The sequence below is a fragment of the Martes martes genome (genome assembly GCF_963455335.1).
Source record: "Martes martes genome assembly, chromosome: 14".
NCBI classification, from domain to species: domain Eukaryota; kingdom Metazoa; phylum Chordata; class Mammalia; order Carnivora; family Mustelidae; genus Martes; species Martes martes.
In genome coordinates this window covers 13846176-13865101 of record NC_137902.1, presented here as the reverse complement: position 1 = coordinate 13865101, position 18926 = coordinate 13846176, and the positions used below count along the sequence as shown (strand labels likewise).

The 18926-nt window shown below is 50.3% G+C and overlaps 1 protein-coding gene across 1 annotated transcript; it reads left to right on the top strand.

Moving 5' to 3' along the window:
• Positions 1-210: 210 nt before the first annotated feature.
• On the top strand, positions 211-18603 carry LOC308355465 (pancreatic lipase-related protein 2-like; the record flags this gene model as incomplete). Its single annotated transcript, XM_080823689.1, has 12 exons — positions 211-259; positions 2814-2968; positions 3740-3865; positions 4773-4907; positions 5626-5737; positions 7191-7310; positions 8482-8601; positions 10925-11043; positions 13102-13231; positions 14757-14868; positions 15963-16130; positions 18540-18603. 12 exons carry the CDS (start codon positions 211-213, stop codon positions 18601-18603), a joined length of 1410 nt encoding a protein of 469 aa, XP_080679815.1.
• Positions 18604-18926: the final 323 nt, after the last annotated feature.

The following is an 18926-nucleotide window of genomic DNA, read 5'->3' as shown; positions in this document are numbered from 1 at the left end:
GAAACCAGGGGTCTCAGAGCAGGGCCACCCAAAGCCATGTGCGTAGGCGGGAGGCCTCAGACTCAGGGGAGCCCCAGGGGGTCCCAGGCACAGGGCTTCGGTTCCACACACCGTGTGCTCCCGGGCCTCCTGCCCTGTCTGGGCTCGGCAACTGCCAGCCTCGTACCTGTGCCCAAGGGTGTCTGTGTGTCTATGTTTTCCTGCACGTAGATGCTGCCTTCTTGGACCATCGGTCTTCTCCTGCTGGCTACAGTCAGAGGTGAGGATGCTGTTACCATCCCTTGGGGGAGCAAGGGACAGTGCCTGGGTTGGCCTCTGGGTGAGGCCGCTGGAGACACTATCATCGGGATTACCGCCGCCACGAACAACAACATTATCATTGTTTCAAGAAAAACCGCAACTGCCGTCATTCAGGGAGGGTTGACTCTGTGGAATGTTCTTGTCACGGATAATCCTGGGTAATCCCCCTGCTCTGTCCTGCTCCTCCTACAGAGGCTCTGGGGCGGTGGGGGGGGGGGAGAGGTGGCAGGTGCCAGGGCAGGGGGAGGGGGAGGCGGTTTGGGCAGCCCCCCACACCCTCAGTCCGTCCAGTGGCCAAGTGCATGTCCACAGACTGTCACAGAGCTGACATTATGGGACAGGCCTGCCAAAGGAGCGCACCCTCCCGCGCACGGCCCCCACTCCTCCTCCTCACAGGGTCTCTGTCTCCCCAGCTCCGATCAGTCCCTCTCCCCTGGCCTCTGTCCAGATTCAGATACAGAAGCCAAGGTCTACTTGTCCTCAAACAGAAGTAACCTCCCTTGTCGCCACAGCCCCCTGGGGCCTCCAGACTGCCTACTGCCCATCACCCCCACCCCACAGAGGTATACCTCACAGGTGCCCTCCGGAGGCGCCTCTCTCCCTCACTTCCTCCCATCACGCAGAACCCTTCCCTGCCTGGCTGGGCCCCCCAGACCCTGCTGGAGAATGCTTCCCACAACTGCAGACATGGACTCCTCGGGTCCCTAGTGAGCCTTTCTTCTGCATCCAGACTCCTCCCCCTAGTGTCCTTGGCTTGTCCCTAGCCCCCTCCGGGTCTTCCTACCCATCCCGGCCCTGTAACGAGACCTGGCTCCCGACAGCAGAGTCTGGGATGGGTGCGGTTGCATCTCAGGTCTTTCTGGGCCCTCTGGTCCCCTTTGCTGGCCTGCTACCATCTCCTGCCCCAGACTTGGGCAGCCCCCAAAAGTCCCTCCCAGGCACCCCACCTTTCTTTCTCTGCTTTGGGGCTTCCCCCTTACCTAGCCTCTGGCCTCCCACCCTCCTGAGCTCTAGGACCTCCCACCATGCCTCAGACTCACTTTTTCCAAACCAGGCTCGGACATCACCTCCTACCCCCATCTCCTCACCTTTGCCTTAATTTCCACTGTTGTCAGAGGTTAGACTGCCTCTGACCGCCCCGGGTGCCCTGCCCCTGCCCTGCCCGACTCCAAACCCCTGCCTCTCCCAGCCTTTCCCTCCTCTGAGCCCCCTACACGAGATTCCACAAAACTCCTTCATGAAGCAGGGCCCGCTCCATTCACCAGCTCGATGCCCTCCAGCACTTCCCCGCTTTCCCCCAACAGCCCAGGTGTCTTAACAAGGCCCCCAAGCCCCTGCATTTGGCACCTGGAGCAAGAGTTATTTTAGTCCCTCGTTCCCTGTTTGATTTCCTGTCTCTCTCAGGGCAGGGTTTGAACCTGATCTCCTCAGCAACTAGCTTTATTCCCAATTAAACTTCGCAGGTTCAGATCCGGGCTCCACTGCTAGCCGTCCCCTGTGCCTTGGTTTCCTCATCTGTAAAATGGGTGCAATAATACGAATTCCTTACTCATGGGGCTGTTTTGAGTGTTTAGTGGGATAATACTGGTAAATTGCTAACATGGTCTCTGATGCCCCGTGAACAAGTATTAACCACCACCAGTTTTGAATGAACGGCCAACATTTGGCCCCACCAGTTTAGGAGCTGAGGAAGGCTAAAACAGAGACCCACTGCAATCCTCCGGATTTGATTATGTCCCCCCGCCCCCCAAAGTGACAACTGCTAGTGGAAATGTGCGTGTTGTAGGCACAGAAAGGACCAGCGTTTACGGTTAAGCCCTCATCAGTTGTGCAGGTTGGACCCCTACTACACACCATATGATGCAGCAAGAAATCATCCCCGTTCTTAGAAAATTCACCTTTTAAGGTGAATTATAATCTGAAATGGCAGAGAATAATTGGGGGCAAAAGTGTGTGTAAAAGGATGACATGGGACAAATGGGACAAATGGGACAAATGCCCACGAACGCTTACAGCTGGCTTCGGCCGGTGGTGGTTGTAACGGAGAAGTCAAGGGGAATCAGGAAGCCCCGAGCCACAGATTTCACACTTGGGGTAATTACCTGATGTTTGATGAACAGAAGTCCAAGGCCATCTGGGAGTTTCCTGGGAGAAGTAGTTCTAAGGCGGAAGGGCCCCAGGAATTCTCAGTGATTCCCCGACTGGCCAGATGATAAGGGTTAAATAGCATTAAACATGCTATTCCCACACTCCATCCTAGGGAGTGAGGGGCATCAGAGTCTCTGAGGGAGGGGCCTGGGATTGTGTAGACGCGACACGTGGGGTCACTCCCAGTCCCCAGGTGATTCCCATCACTACGGAAGTTTGGGGAACAATGGCCGGCAAAGGTGAAGACCAGCGTTGGCCAGAGCCAGCCCTGGGCTCACGCCGAAGAACCCTCTCGTGTAGCTGAGAACACAGGGCTTCTTTCCAGAACCTCACAAGGGCCCTGTTCGTTGCTCTTCCTGCCCCAGGAAAGGAGATCTGTTATGGACATCTTGGCTGCTTTTCCGATGAAAAGCCATGGTGCGGGACCCTTCAGCGGCCTTTAAAGTTATTTCCCTGGGACCCCAAGGACATTGACACCCGCTTTCTCCTGTACACAAATGAAAATCCGAACAACTTCCAAGTAAGAGTGGGCGTGGAAACACTGTGTGGTGGGTGGACTGGGTTGCCCCTGCTGGAGCCTTCACGTGGTTGTCCAAGAAAAAAATGTACGGCCTTGGAACTTTCCAGATGAGGCTTCCTCACCAATGGTAGACCTAGAGCCAACTTGGCTCTCAGGATCACAGACCGCTATGCATACATAATGAACTCTATGGACGCCCAACCCAGAAACTGACATCGACACACACTAGTGCACAGACCTGCAGAAGCTTCCCAGCAGCAGCAGCCTGCTCCCGGGGAAGTATGTGCGGCTTTTATGGAGAAGCCCAGGCCTCGCGTTCCCGGGGAGGGTCTGTCTTTTTCCTGCACCAGGCTGGGGAGAGAGAGAAGTCCCTCAGTGGAGTGGAGTGGGGAACTATAAATCCTTCCCGAGGAGCTGGAGGACAGATGGAAAGAGGCAATCCATAGCCACAAAAGACAAAAGGTGGGGACCCCTGGGGCACCCTTCAGTTCCCAGAAGGCCTGTTAGGTGGAAGCAGGACAGGCTTCCTGCAGGTGGTCAGAAGTGACCAGGAGGGACATGCTCAGGATCCAAGCAGCTCCCCGCTCTCCCTGAGAGAGTTCAGAGAGCTGGTGTCTATGTATAGGTCCGTGAGGTCGCCCACTGTGGGGTTCTAGGGGACCAATGCCCTGCTCCCAGCTGGGAGTCCGCTTGGACGCGGCCACGGTGCTGTTTTTACTTTGTGATCCTTCTTCAGGCATTCGCTTAGCACTTTTTTTGTTATTAAACCAGCTGATCACGGCCACCGATCTAGCCACGGTCGAGGCTTCCAACTTCCAACTGGACCGCAAGACACGCTTTATCATCCATGGCTTCATAGACAAGGGGGAAGAGAACTGGCTGTTGGACATGTGCAAGGTAGGGGTCCCCCACTGCCCTGCACCTAGCCACTGGACGGAGATCAGCACCCAGATGCAAACCCCACAGCCCCAGTGTCCCTGAGGTCGGGAAAGGAAATAGGGAAAGAACCCTCCTTTGCAAAAACCACCAAGGAAAGCCTGGGTTCCCCAGGCGTCCATTGTCAAGTTCTCCCAACCCAACAACTTCTGGCCAACCAGCTCCTCTTGAGGCTGAAAAGAACCAGGGTCCAATCAGAAAGTCCCAGACAGGAAAGCAACTTGAATTTGCGTGTAGAGCTTTGCTATCCAATAGAACATTCTGCGCTGTTGGGAATGTTCTCTATCTGCACTATCCAAATCAGGAGCCAGGGTCAGGCTAGAACACCTAGAGTATTGTTGGGAACATAACAGCTGCACTACCCAGGGCTTCGACTATCTACTATAGGGTCCACGGACTTTTCCTGTAGAGAACCAGGTATCAGACACTTTAGCATTTGTGTTCAATTTGGGTCATAGGGTTTCAACTCAACTCTGCTTCAGCTCAGAAGCACCGATAAACAGTTAAGTAAACAAATGGGCGTGGCTCGTTCTAATAAAACTTTATTGGTAAAAGCAGTGGATTTGGCCCTACTGTAATAGTCTAACCCCTGATATAGGAAGTGATCTTTTTGATCTGGCTGTTGTCACTAAGTATCTGTGAGACCTTAGACAAGTCATTTAATCCATTCCGGGCCTCAGTTTCCACATCTGTTAAGTGGAGATAAGCACACCCAATCAATAGTGACATGGTGTAAGTCTGGACATATGCAAGGAATATTAGAGCTCCGGCACAGCTAGGTGCCTGAGGGGAGTGGATGCCTATCTCTGGAGTGTACAGTTTGTCGTTGTTGGTAAATCGGTCTCTCCCTCTTGCTTGTCGTCCCTAGAAAATGTTTAAAGTGGAGAAGGTAAACTGCATTTGTGTGGACTGGAAACGAGGGGCAAAGACCAAATATACCCAAGCCGTCCACAACATTCGCGTCGTGGGAGCAGAGATAGCTTTCTTCATTCAAAATCTGTCGGTAAAACCCTGCCTGGGCCACATCCTGTGGGGAGCCGGCAGAGAGGGGGGCCCTCCCTGAGCACCACCTTCTTCCTACTTAAGAGACAGCCTAAGGATCCCCGGGGCTGGGGCCGGGCCTAAAACCCCAAGCAGGGCCTTTTCTAAGGTGCAGTTGCCCCTTTTCTCCCTCCTGGATTGTCCTGAAGACTCCTACTTAATGGGACTGGAGGCGAACTAACCCCTTTGAGTCTCAGTTTCTCCCTCTGGAAGAAAGCCTTCCCTGTAGGCTTTCCTGGGAATTCCAGAGCACGCTGGGACACCCGATGAGGCTTCATTCTCAGACAGCCCAGGCGGGAAGGCCCCTTTCCGCCTTCTGGAAGGTCTGTTCTGGAGAATCCCAGAGCCAGGACCACTACCCGCGCTCTCCCGGACAGGCCCGACCCCCGCCAGGGTCCAGGGGAGGTGGCCCCGTGGCGGGGTGTGGGTGGCAGCAGGCAGCCCACGTCCGGTCCCCGCCCCGGCCGCCTGCAGTTGACTCGGTGGCCGCTGGTCAGCACTGTTGCCCCGCGCACGAGCCGGCCATGCAGACTATGGGGCCGGGTCGCGCAGTCCCCGCCGGCGTCCCGGAGGTGTCCCCTCCGGAATTTGCAGCCCGCGCCCCGCGCCCCGCGCCCCGCGCCCCGCGCGTGCGCGCATCCCCGCCACCTAGCGGGACCTGACGCGCCATCCGTCCGCAGACGGTGTTGGGCTACAGCCCCGAGGACGTGCACCTCATCGGCCACAGCCTGGGCGCGCACGCCGCTGCCGAGGCGGGCAGGAGGCTGGGCGGCCACGCGGGCAGGATCACAGGTGCGCGGCGCGGCCCCGACCGGGTGCGGGAGGCTGAGTGGCCGGGCGGTGGGGGGCGGTGGGGGGCGGAGTGGGCGAGCTGGGAGCGGGGCGCATGCGGGAGCCCAGGCAGAGCGCCCTGGCAGGCCCAGCGGGAGCAGGCTGTAGAGGCCGCCCCCACCAGACTCAGAAAGTCACTGTCTATGATTTCATTAGGGAATACTTGACTGTGAATTTAAAACTTCAGGGTTATTATTGCAAGAGTAATATAACAACAACAACAACAACAACAACAACAACAACAACTGATTTTTTAAAATTAGTGCGTCAGTTCCACAAATACGAATGCTGTGCCACGCACAGGCAGAGAGTGAAAAGTGGCCACCTGAAACCTGTTCCATGGGAAGTGCTCAGTAAATACTGAATAAATGAATGAGTCACTTGGCAAAATGAACGCACACGAGGCAGACACAGACAACTATTTATTTTGTGCAGGCGAATCAGCACGTGGCATTGGCAAACAGTTCAATTCACCGTGAAATGGATGTCTCCTTTGCTCAGGGCCCTGTGCTGGGGTCGGCTGAGGGATGATTATAGTTCATGTTACCGTAGAAGTTTTCAGTTTGCAAAGCCCTTTCTCTTTTATCTTTTCATGGGGGTTTTACAGTAACCCTGTAAGAAGAGAGTGGTTGTTATTCGCACCTTCCAGACGAGGAAACTGAGGGTCAGAGGGGACAGGTGTTTGACCTTGAGCAGAGAACCAGGGCTAAATATAGGTCCCTGAGTCCCTGGTGCCCTGTGGGTTCCACCCTCTGCCTCTCTTCAAAGACGAAGTGGCCACAGCCCCCTTTGGGAGACCCACAGTCTGGTCCAGGAGGCAGACAGTTAAGTAGGCAAGTAAATTCAGAGTGAAATTAATTAAACACAAAATAACCCTATACACTGTGGGTGGAATGCACTGAGAAAGGAGAGGCTAAGTTTTCCCTGAGGGGGTGGTGTTTGAGCCCAGTCTTGGAGAGAACAGATTGATTAGGGGAGGATGTGAGGAAGTGAACAGCGGGCTGGGGATAGCGGAAGCAGCCCCAGAGGACAGTGTGGGGACTGGGGACTGAGGACTGGGTGGAGCCGGGCGAGGCCAGGGAGCTTGCAGTCTTGGAGAGCTGTGGCCACTTGGTAACGGGTGAGGGTAAAAAGGACAAAGGACATGAGGGGCAAGGGGACCGCCTAGATCCTGCTCAGAGTCAGGCACTGGGGACTTTTGGATGTTTGTTGACAGTCAGTGACCCCACTTTTAGCCTTTCTCTCTCAACTCCTCTCTCCTAAGCACACTAGGAGCTACAGACCCAATTCCCCAAATCATGGCTGCTGGGCTCTGGGACTCCTGGCCAGAAATCCCCATGGATTTTGTGGGTAGAGGGTTTAGAGCCTGTATTGTGTTAGAGTGCGATCTAACTACTCCGCTCCCCGATTTCAGGACTGGACCCCGCACAGCCATGCTTCCAGGGCACGCCTGAAGAGGTTCGGCTGGACCCATCTGATGCCATGTTTGTGGATGTGATTCACACGGATTCTGCTCCGATCGTCCCCTTCCTAGGTGAGTTCCCCCCTGCACCTCCTGGTGACCAGCTGAGATGGATGGGAGTGGGTCCAGGTGTACCCCACATGCATACCTCAAGGGTGATATTCAAAAAGGCTAACTACAGGAAGACCTCGGGCCCCAGCCACAGATAAACAGTCAGGACAGCGCCAGTAGGATCGGCCTGCTGGCCCAGGTGAGCCTGAAACACTTCTACAGCCTGGAAGGGCCTCACCAGTCTTCAAAACTTTAGTCCTTTCCAGTCTACCAATATCCACAGGGACAGTTAAGTTTCTTATTGATGTTTGACCTGTACTTGCAAAATGCAAAAGTTGATTTTTGAAAAAACTTTTTTTACTTCTTTTGTCAAAGCTATGGTCATAGTTCGTTTTGTTGGAGATGAAATATATCCTTTTATCGGGTTCTTCTAAAGCCAATGTTCTTTTTTCATTATTTTCTTGTACAACCGCTCATGAAAACTGCCAATGAAAGTATGTTTTTAATGAAAATTATATCACTCATATGCTTCCTTGAGTATTTTGTACACATTAGCTCATTAATCGGAACAACCCTAAAAAGTAGGTATTACTATTACGATTTCATTGCCGAGGGAACGAAGGCTTCACAAGGTCAAGTAATTGCCCAACATGACGGCGAAGTCTGTAAGTAGAATAGGTTGTGATCTCAGGTCTGAATGCTTCAAAAACCAAAACTCCTACCATTGCTCTGGGCTCTCAATATAGCGATATAATGGAATGTGGTCTCAGTAGAACAATATAACATCGAAGTCAAAATTATTAAATGAATACAGGAAGAAAAGCTGCACCTGATATGGTCCTGATATGCAGCTCCTGGTACATAGTGGTGTCAGGGCCTGGCGGTACTGCTTAGGGTCTCCCCAAGACAGACAGACAGACACACATATACATACAAATACACCTGTGTGCAAGCACACCCAGAGCCCAGCGTCCCCCTCTTCCCTCTTCCTGTGTGCTCTCCGCCCTTCTTTTCTTGCCAAATGCCCATTTCTGAGCACTTCCTGCAAAGTCACAGACAGCATGGCTAGGCCAAGGAGAGAATTGGCCAAGAAGGTTCTCGCCGTGGTTGGAAGGAGCCAATACTGTCTGTGGCCACAACCTAACGTTGGGACCGCTCACCTCCCTGCTCCCCTCTGCTTATACTATTTCAGGTTTTGGAATGAGCCAAAAGGTGGGCCATCTGGACTTCTATCCAAATGGAGGAAAGCAAATGCCCGGATGTCAGAAAAATAGCCTTTCGACCATTGTTGACATCGACGGCCTGTGGGAAGGTACGTAAGTAGAGAAGCAAGACAGCTGCCATCCACTTGGGGAGAAACAGGGTGTTCTCGGTGCCGGGCATTTCCACAGCCATGTCCTGAGGTCTTTACTCTGATCAGCCCTGTTTTACAGACAAGGAAACTGGGTCGGTACAGGTATAAAACTTGCCCAAGGGTCCTCTAGATTTAAGCCCAACTTCTGGCTGCAGAGCCCTGATCTCATGCCCCATCTGGCACCATCTTCCCCTTGGCCAGATGCTGAGGCGGGAGGGGACCATTTCACCGGCAAAGACCCAGCTCCAGCTTTGGCCTTCTGTCCCCCACGCCTGTTTCTTGAAGGACTGCTTGTTGGGTGTAAGCAAAGATCGGAGGGGCTTAGACTTGCTTGCCATTTACTGTGCCCGGGTTCCAGGTACAGAAAAGAGCTGAGCTGGTAGGAAGACAAAGTAGGGGGATGTGCTCTGTGGGTTTGGGGAGAGCGTGCTGGGAGAACGAGGCCCGGGCTCTAGGGGATGAGCCTTGTGTGGACCCCCATTCATCTGAGAGGACAGGCTCAGTGACCCTAATAGGAAGTGACCTAAAGCATCATCTGTGTTCATCGCCCTTGTTCTGACCTTCGGCTATTCCTGTGGCCCAGCCCTGAGATCAGCTTCACTGTCCTCCCTGAGAGTGGAGGCTTTGAGTCTGTGATCATTTCACTTTAGGATTTATTTGTCTGAGCTGGGAGTTCCCCGAAGCCAGGGACTGTGTCAAGGGCCTCCCAGACCCACTGGGGTCTAGCCCAAAGCAAGCACCCAGTGCAGTCCGTTACACGGGGCTCAGTGACCTTCGGTGGCATTTTTATATTCTGTATGTTGATGTTAAAGAGCAAGGTTGCTAAAGCCGCAGGAGCTTTAACCCCCTCTGGGCTCCGCACCAGTGACCCCGCGGAAGATGCGGCTGCTGGGTTCCCTGGGAGGCCCCACCAGAGTCACAGGAAGGTCCGCCCCCTCCCAGAAGTGCTGAGCAGACCACCCAGAATGGGAGCCCAGGTTTAATTAAAAAGACAAGTTAGAGTGAAGAAGCCCATGAACACGGGAGTGTGTGTGATCGCGTGGAGCTCCGAGTGACCAAGAGGAATGGTGAAAGCCACTTGCTCTGTAGGCTGGGATCCCAGGGCCGCAGTTCCGGACGAAAGAAACAATTCAGGATGAAGCAGGTTCTGTTGTTGGTGATGAGCCTTGGTGTGGGGCACAGGGAACCAGCTTCTGCAGGAAGTTTCTGGACTGTGGACAGGATGGGGGTGGGTAGCACATGGAGCCCAAAGCTGTGGGGGGGCTCGTCCTACCGCTGCTTCCCAGATGCAAAGGGAATGTGCCTTTCTCCCCGGGTAGTGGATGAAGCCACCAGACCCCCGACCCCAAGGGGACCCCCCCCAGCTACCTCTGCTGTTGCCAGGGATTACCTCATAGGAAGTTTTGCACCCAGTAGCTGGAGAAGTGAAAAAAACATTTTCCAAACAAGAGGACTTTGGTCTAAAGAAAAAGATGGCACATAAAACGCAGTGACGGAGTGGCCAGAGGCCACAGCGATTGTACTGGCCACTGCTTCTGCCTCGCGCCTGGAACAGGAGGAAGGAAGGGGTTCTCGGCCCGAGGCCGAAGGCACAGGGAAGCCTGCTTCACCCAGAAGGCGGCTGTTTGCAGCTGGCGAACTGACGCCCAGCCTGCGGGCAGGTCGCACCCCACGGCAGAATGTGACCGGCCTTCCCAGTGACTGTTTAGAAGCGGGAAGGTACGGCTATCATTTGAGCACGGAAAGATTTTCACGGAAAAGTCAAGATGCTGGCTTCTCATGAAAAATCAGAACAAGTAATCTGGGCCTTTACCGTAAAACAACTGGCTGGACCGTGTAGAATTCCCTTAAAGGCAATTGGGCAATTATTATCCTATCTCTCTCTCTCTCTCTCTCTCACTCTCTCCCCCTGCGTATACATTTCTCACTGCCTCCTGCATGACCCGCTGCCCTCATCATTCCTTTACATTACATGCCCAGCCCCCAGGATTGCACAGATGTGCTCCTTAGCGCCGGCCACTCCCCAACACCTGCTGGCCCTTGAGTAGGAACTTCCCCAACACCTGCAGCTTCCCAGCAAACAGACACAGTGGAGGGAGAGGAGAGCCATCTGGTCAACCCCCTCTACTAAACAAGCCCCTTGACTGACAGGATAGACCTTTCAGACTGTGCCCTCATACCCATCTGTGCAACGTGGAGGAGATTCCTCGCTCAGTCTTAATGGTTCAGCCTTTAAAAGTGAATTGCCTCCCGTGAGCTCCCATGGCCTTTGCTTCCCCAGGAACCCGAGACTTTGTGGCTTGCAATCACCTGAGAAGCTACAAGTATTACTCCAGCAGCATCCTCAACCCTGACGGCTTCCTGGGCTACCCGTGTGCCTCCTACAATGAGTTTCAGGAGGTAGGTCACACCAGTCAGGGAAAGATGTCAGTGGCCCTGTGGGTGATGGGGGTTTTGTCCCTGTGGCTTGGCAGAGAGCAGAGCTCTAACCTCATCACTGATGGGAGGAGGGACCGCACATCTGAGCATCACAGAGACTTCTCCCAGAAGCAGGGTGGGCAGGAGGGGATGTGACTGCTGGGCCTTCCCTCCATCCCAACTTTTTATTCTGGAAGATTCCCAATCTACACAAGAGTCGAAAGAAGAACACGTGAATATCTGTCTACCCATCACCTATGTGCACCAATTATTGACACTTAAATGTGTGCCTATGTGTAGTTTTCTTCTAAATTATGTGAAAGCAAACTCAAGACTTCACTCATAAATACATTCATCTCCTGAGAACAAGATCATTCTCCTATAGAACAACGTCCAAGAAATTTAGCATTGATGCACTACTATTTTCTAATATGTAGTCCATACTCAGACTTCTCCAGATGTCCAAACAATGTCCTCTAGAGCTATGTCTTTCTTTTTCTTTCTTCCATTCTCCCTCCCTCTCCTCCTTCCTGCCTCTCTTCTCTTCTCTGCCTCTCTCCCTCCCTCCCTTTCTTCCCTTCTTTTTCTGCATTGACTTTTTTTAAGTCTCCTTTAATCTTTCTCTCATTCTCATTTTTTTTTTTTGAAAGAGAGAGAGAATGAGCATTAGTAGGCAGGGAGGGAACAGAAGGAGAGAGAATCTTAAGCAGGCTCCAGGCCCAGTGCAGAGTCCGGCATGGAGCTCGATCTCACAACCCTGAACTTATGCCCCGAGCTAAAACCAAGAGTCAGACACTCAACCAACTGAGCTACCCAGACCCCCTTTTTTGGCCTCCTTTAATCCAGAACAGCTCTACATCTTTCACTGGTCTTCCAAGACATTGACAGTTGTGAGGATTCCAGACCGAGTGTTCGGTAGAATAACCACAGTCTGAAATTGTCTGGTTATTTCTTCACGATTCACTTGGTGTTCTCGAGTCCTCAGTGTACACAACCAGACGCATTGGCATTCATTCAGTGGCACTTTGTCTCATCATTTGATGACTTACAGTTTGATTACTTGTTTAAGATTTTAAAAATTTGCATATTTCTCCGTTATACAAGTCCCATTACCCCCAAGGTGATAGTGTTCCACAACAACAAACCAGTATAAAAGGTTGAGCTTCTTACCTGAATCAATTGGTACTTTGGGGATGCAAACGTTTGAAGTTTCAAAATATTTTTTCTCAAAACTAAAACTAAAAATATATTTATACACACACGTTTTCCTTCCAAAGTTGATTTTGACTGTAACGTTCTTGGGTTGAACTAAGGTCAAAAGGACATCATGTTCCATCCCCGGGGTCCAAGAGTAGTCATTGCATGGTCTTGGCTGTGCTCGTTATTGTGGGGGTGTGGATAGTAATATACACAGCCTCCAGCATTTGTTTTGTGCTTTCCAAATTGCAAAATAGTCGTGCACACCATGGAAGGTGGATTTGGTGAGAGCAAAGAACAGAAGACCAGTGACACTGTAGCCTGAAATGTTAGTCTGATCTGAACAGAGCAAACCACCTCCTCCAGCCCCCACTAATGAGCTACTGTTTGAGGAACATCACCCAGGGATCAGTTAGATAATTCACATTAAAGTGAAGATGGTCACAGACCTTCTCTTCCTCTGCTCTTTTGAAAGAACGTATTGGTCCCATTTACTCCTCCTGGAAGATGTCTTGCATTTCCCTTCCATACTTGAACATTATTGCTCCCTGGATATGACTTGTCTACCCAGCTATACTCCAGGTTCTCTGGGTACTTGTTTGGGTACACAACAGGGCTTCATACAGTTCTGTGCATGACTCTGAGGATAAGTGCATGGATGTCAGTGGAGGGGTGGGAGAGCGGATGGGTGGATGGTTGAATGGGTGGGTAGATGAGAGGAAGGATGGGGGATAGAGGGGTACATGGGTAGATAAATAGGAGGATGGATGGGAAGATGAATCACTTGATTGACTGAGTCAGTCAAAGCCCACCACTAACAAGCAAATTATGTTTTTTCACTAGAATAGCTGTTTCCCTTGTCCAGCTGGAGGATGCCCCCAAATGGGACACTACGCTGACCGGTTTCAGGGGAAAACCAGTGCCGTGGGACAAACCTTTTTCCTGAACACAGGAGACAGTGGTAACTTTACTCGTAAGTTTCCATTTTACTCATTTAAAAACTCTTGCAAATAATTTGGAAGGTGTACCAGCCTAATTAGTCAGGACCCTTGCCAGCACCTGACAGAAACAACTCCAACCAGCTTAGCTGTAATAGAAGGACATTATTTAACCAATAAGCCTGATCAACAGAGTGAAGCGCAGTGATTGGCACAGGCTGGTCACATGTTCATCCACCCTGGACGCAGGAAGGGTGAATCCATCAACAGAAGAACAGGGTCACGTGGGGCAAAATCCCTGTAAGTCAAGACATGCCTGTGATCACCTGTCATACTAGTCAACCTACACAATCACGCATGCATACACACACACACACACACACACACACACACACACACATTGTGTTTGTGTTGTTTTGCCCAGCTTCTCACCAAAAAAGTACAAGATAGTACAATCATCAAGATTCATTTGTCATAAGTAATAATACATGGTAGCTGAATAGAAGAGCATTATTTTTCAAGGGAGTTTTAAATTAAAAAAAATTATATAGCACTTTACCCGTGTAGTATCTCCTGTAATCCTCACAATACTTATGATGGAGGACAACAGGTGGGCAGTGTCTGTAATGTCTCCTGTGCATATTCCTTCAACCCAGACATTCCATTTCTCAGACGTACCTTGGGACAACGCTTGCCAAGAAGGTGTGCTCGAGGATGTTCACTGCAGCATTGCTTTTAACACCAAAAGTTTGTGAGGAGAAACCTAGATGCCCACCAATTGGTAGACAACCAGCTACTCTGTGAACCGTTGAAAGCAAGGAGATAGCTCTATGTACTGAAGAGAGAAATCCTCTCTAGTAAGCGAAAAGGCAAATGGGCAAAAAACCATGTATCAATTCAACAAATGCAAACGAAGTGTATCAGTCAGGGTCCCAACAGGAGAGAAAACTCGGCGACATGGTTCAAATGAAGAGACTTTATTGAAGGGTCTACTTTGAGAGGTTTGGCAGGGTTAAAGGAATAATCAAGGGATGCTGAGGCGCCCAGCATTGGGTGGTTGTGGGGCTCCTGGAGCGGCACGGCTTCCCCAGAGGGGAAGTTACTGCCAGACATCCGGTACCAGAGCCAGGAGGCAGCAGGGGAGCAGGAGAGACGGATCCCCCTCTTTCCTCCTGCCTTCCGATCTCCTGCGTTAGTCTCTTATCAGCTGAACTCAACTGAACGCCAGTGGCGAGATCCCTGGTGCGGGTGGCCTTCCAGAACACAGGGTGGGGTAGAGAAGGGTAGCAGATCAGTCTGGGGAGGGGATGGGCTGAGACAGTAGAGAATACAGCCCATCCTCTTTGTGGAAGGGAAAAGAAGCTTGGATGTTCTTTCATAAATTTGTCTGTGTACATGTGAATATTCAGAGAAAGCTCTAGATTAGGGTTTCTCTACCTCGGCACTACTGACATTTCAGGCTGGGGATGCAGAGCTAGGAGCAAGAATCCTTCCATGGGATGATTTTTTTTTTTTTCCAACAAGATGAGTTCATTGAACTGATTATATGTCTTCGGACAGGTTGGAGATACAGGGTATCCGTCACGCTGGCTGGAAAAAAGAAAACGAGTGGGTACATCAGGATTGCTTTGTACGGAAGTAACAGAAACTCGAAACAATATGAAATTTTCAAGTAAGTTTGACAGTAACGTGAAATGGTCAGACTTTTCATCATGGAGTATTCATAAGAGATTGGGCATAAAATGCTTTTTAAATCTGGCCATCTGTTAGAGAGAACCACTGAATCCTAGAATGTCAGAGATGGAGGAAAATCTTGGCATCTGACCCAGTCATCCCATTTTGCGGATGAGAAGAGTGAGGCCCAGAGGGAGACTTCACTACTTACAATCAGATATGTGCTAACTTCTTTTGGAATGTCAGTCATGGCTTTCTGACTTTGGTTTTATGGGTATCAAATTCTCCTCCAATAAGGTACGTTTACGTGGCAACTACCCCCAACACCTGCACTCTCCGCTCCCCACACAGGCATACCTACCTTCTTGCTGTGGTGGTAGCCTCAGCCCCTAGCTTTTGCTGGGCAGATGAAGTGCTTGGTAAATAAGTGTTGGGTGAATGCGTGAGTGGGCTGTAAAATTATATTGTGGTGTTTTTTTGTTTGTTTGTTTGTTTGTTTTTTAAAGATTTTATTCATTTATTTGACAGACAGAGATCACAAGCAGGCAGAGAGGCAGGCAGAGAGAGAGAGGAGGAAGCAGGCTCCCTGCCGAGCAGAGAGTCCAATGTGGGGCTCGATCCCAGGACCCTGGGATCATGACCTGAGCCGAAGGCAGAGGCTTTAACCCACTGAGCCACCCAGGCGCCCCTATATTGTGGTTTTTTATACTAACTTTTCCATAATACTTTTCATGTTAAGTTGAAGCTTTTTGACAACTTTCTATGCCCCATATGAAATCCTAACAGAAGATCTCTGCTGAGCCACATACATCTTTAAACATGAGACATTGCACTAATTAGTCTTATAGTATAATTATAAGGTCAATAGGCCTCCTCAAATATTTGATTTCCCCTAAGGACAAATTAAGACAGTAGAAATCTAGAGTCCTATCTTTTTTAACAGATGTGTGCTTCACAAATATATTAGTGTTTTAGCAGCTCCTGGATGCCCATGAAGTCATTCAAGGTATTTGCAGAAACCAACAGCAGGTTGCTATCATCCTATGTATTCATACATCCAGCTGAGATAACATTCCATGTCTGTGCTTTCAGAGGCTCCCTAAAACCACATGCAAATCATACGCGTGACATTGATATGGACCTCAATGTTGGAAAAATCCAGAAGGTTAAGTTCCTCTGGAACAACCATGTGGTAAATCTTTTCCGGACCAAGCTGGGGGCTTCGCAAATCACCGTGCAAAGTGGTGAAAATGGGACTGAGTGCGTATCTCTAATTCCACCTACATCTTAGTATCTGTATTTACCTACCAGTCTAGCTACACATCCATCCATCCACCCATCTATCCATCCATCCAGTCACCGGCCTGCCCATCTGGGTAAGAGTCTACCCAGCCATTGGTCGCTCCCTTTCTGTCCATCCGCTTAACCTCTCACCCATCCATCCAGCCATCAGCCATCTGTCCAGTCTTCTGGCCATCCGGCCATTCTCTACCCCACTATTCATCTCAATTCCTCATCTAGCCTTCTGATTCACTTTGAAAGATCAAATATCATTTGATCAAATATCATTTCCCTTACCCAAATTCAATGGAGCAAGGCATCAGTAAGATATAAGGCATAGATTTGAGAAATAGACGAACATGAGACTGTTTGATCTCGAACAATGAGAAAAATGCCTGGGCAGAACTTGTAGGAAATCTCAAAGTTAATTCCAGTTGGGGAGCAGTTATTAATGTAAACTAGTTTGTCTGGAGACTGTGGTGTGAAAAGGATAGAAACTGGGTTGGGATCTCGCTCGCAGGGGCATTCTCTTCTCCTTCAAGGGAGCAGAATCTTACTTGGTCAGGGCTGGGAGAAGATATAACTGTATTTAAAATACTGAAGGAAGAAGCCCACCTTCAAAGAAGATCGTCATAAAATAACAGGCTGTTAAGGTCTGAAGGAAACTTAGGTATCCCCTCTCAGCTGCTCTCATTTTAAGATGAGGAAAGCAAGATACGGAGAGTCGTGCAGCTTGTCTAAGGCCGCACAAGGAAGCTGGAGGGAAGACTGCTAGACCTCAAAATGTGTTCAAAAACACATACCAAGACCTTGCTTAGCTGCGTCATTTAACTGCGCTGGAGGTCAGCCATACTATTCCTGATTCCTCTGAGTGTTGCTAGAAGGATCAGATGTCACCTTCCTCTGTACACTCAAGAGCAGAGCATGAGCATTAGCGCAGCCCAGACTTGGACCCAGGTCTTCTGACAGCCAGTCTGGTGTCCTCCTGCCTCGGGGCCCATCTACAGCCAGATGTGGAGCTGAGAATCGGTCAGGCCTGGTGGTGGGTGCATTGCAGAACAGTCTGGATCTCAGAGTCATGAAGTGGGGGTTGGGTGGAGTCACTGTTTTCAAGTACAGTAGAGCCCACACATGATGTATTGCAAGTACCAAAGTCAGCCGCTCACATAAGGGATCCCCCGTCAAGGAGCTACATTCTGAAGCTGAGCCCTGAGGGAAGGCTGGGTGGTCAGCCATCTTCTCTAGCCAGAGATACCACCAGGGCAGGAAGAGGCCAGGGGTGCCCTGCATCTCATGTCTGGGTACTGGCCCCAACCCAGCCCGACCAGGCTTCACTGCTCAGGAGTGACAACCCTCCCCAGTCTTTTTTTTTTTTTTTTAAGCATCTTTATTGAGAGATCATTCCCATACCATACAATTCGACCCATGTAAAGCTTGCCATTCAGGGACTTCTAGCCTATTCACTGAGTTTACAATCATCTTTGCAATTGTAGAACATTTCCTTACCCCAAAAGGAAACCTCACGCCCATTAACCATCACCCGCTCATCTTCCTATCCCTTTGCCCAGGCCTAGGCAAACCTAGTCTATTTTCTGTCTCTAGATTTTCCTGCTCTGGACATTCCAGACACGGGAAATCATATAAGATAGAGTCCTTTTGGTCTTCCTTCTTTCACAGCACAATGTCTGCAAGGCTCCTCCTGGTGCAGCCTGTATCAGTCTTAGTTTAGTTTAGTCATTCCTTTTTAATTGCCAAATAAGATCATCTAGATAGACCACATTTTATTTATCCATTCATCAGTTGGTGGAAGTTTGGGTGGTTTCCACTTTGGGGCTTTTATGAATACTGTCGCTTGTATCCAAGTCTCCGAGTGGACATACATTTTCATTTATTTTGCGTATATAGAAGCAGAATCACTAGGTCCTAGGAGAACTTTAGGTTTTCCTTCTAGAAGAACTGCCAGACTGCTTTTCCAGAGTGGCTTCCACATTTTATGTTCCCAGAAGCAGTGTATGAAGAACATTCATGATCTTGTCTCTATAGGGAAAGTCCCCTGTGGGCAGGCTAGGGCACCCTTGGGGACGCAGTGTCAGGCCTACAAGTGCAGGCCCACCAGAGCATCAAAGACTCTCTTGGTTTTGGGGGGGAAAAAAAATCCTTGGCCTGACTCAGCTGATTCATTCTCCGCTCATTAGGAAGCCACAGGAGAAGAGGACATTCTTTGAGGGGTTTTGCTTAGGGAGAATCATCTGGACTCTGCTCGGTGTCACAGAGCCTTTGGGTCCAAGAGATCGGAGTCCCAGGGGGCTGGTTAACTGTGGTTTGCTCCTCTGAGGTCCCGTTTCCATGTGTCAATGAGTCTCATGCTGAAAATGTTTTCCTCCACAGGTACAATTTTTGTAGCAGTGACACGGTCCAAGAAGATGTTTTACAATCTCTTTACCCTTGTTAAAAATGTGGTCCTCTCTCTTGTGTCTTGGCCATAATAAATTTTTTAATGCCCTCCGTTGGATGTCGAGGTGTTAATTTGACGTTCTCCGTGTTCTGGGGTCACATTTCAGAAACGATTTGTGGGACTGGGGCCACGTTTGACTAGAGGTAACTCTCTCTCTCAGGGCGCGTTGGGAGCCTGTTCGTATTTTATTTCCTTAGACAAGGAATTTCTCTCCTATCTGATAAGGTCATCCTTGCTCCCATGTGTTGCCCACCCAGCTTTTAACATGTTAGGGGAGGGGCGCCGGGGTGGCTCAGTGGGTTAAAGCCTCTGCCTTCAGC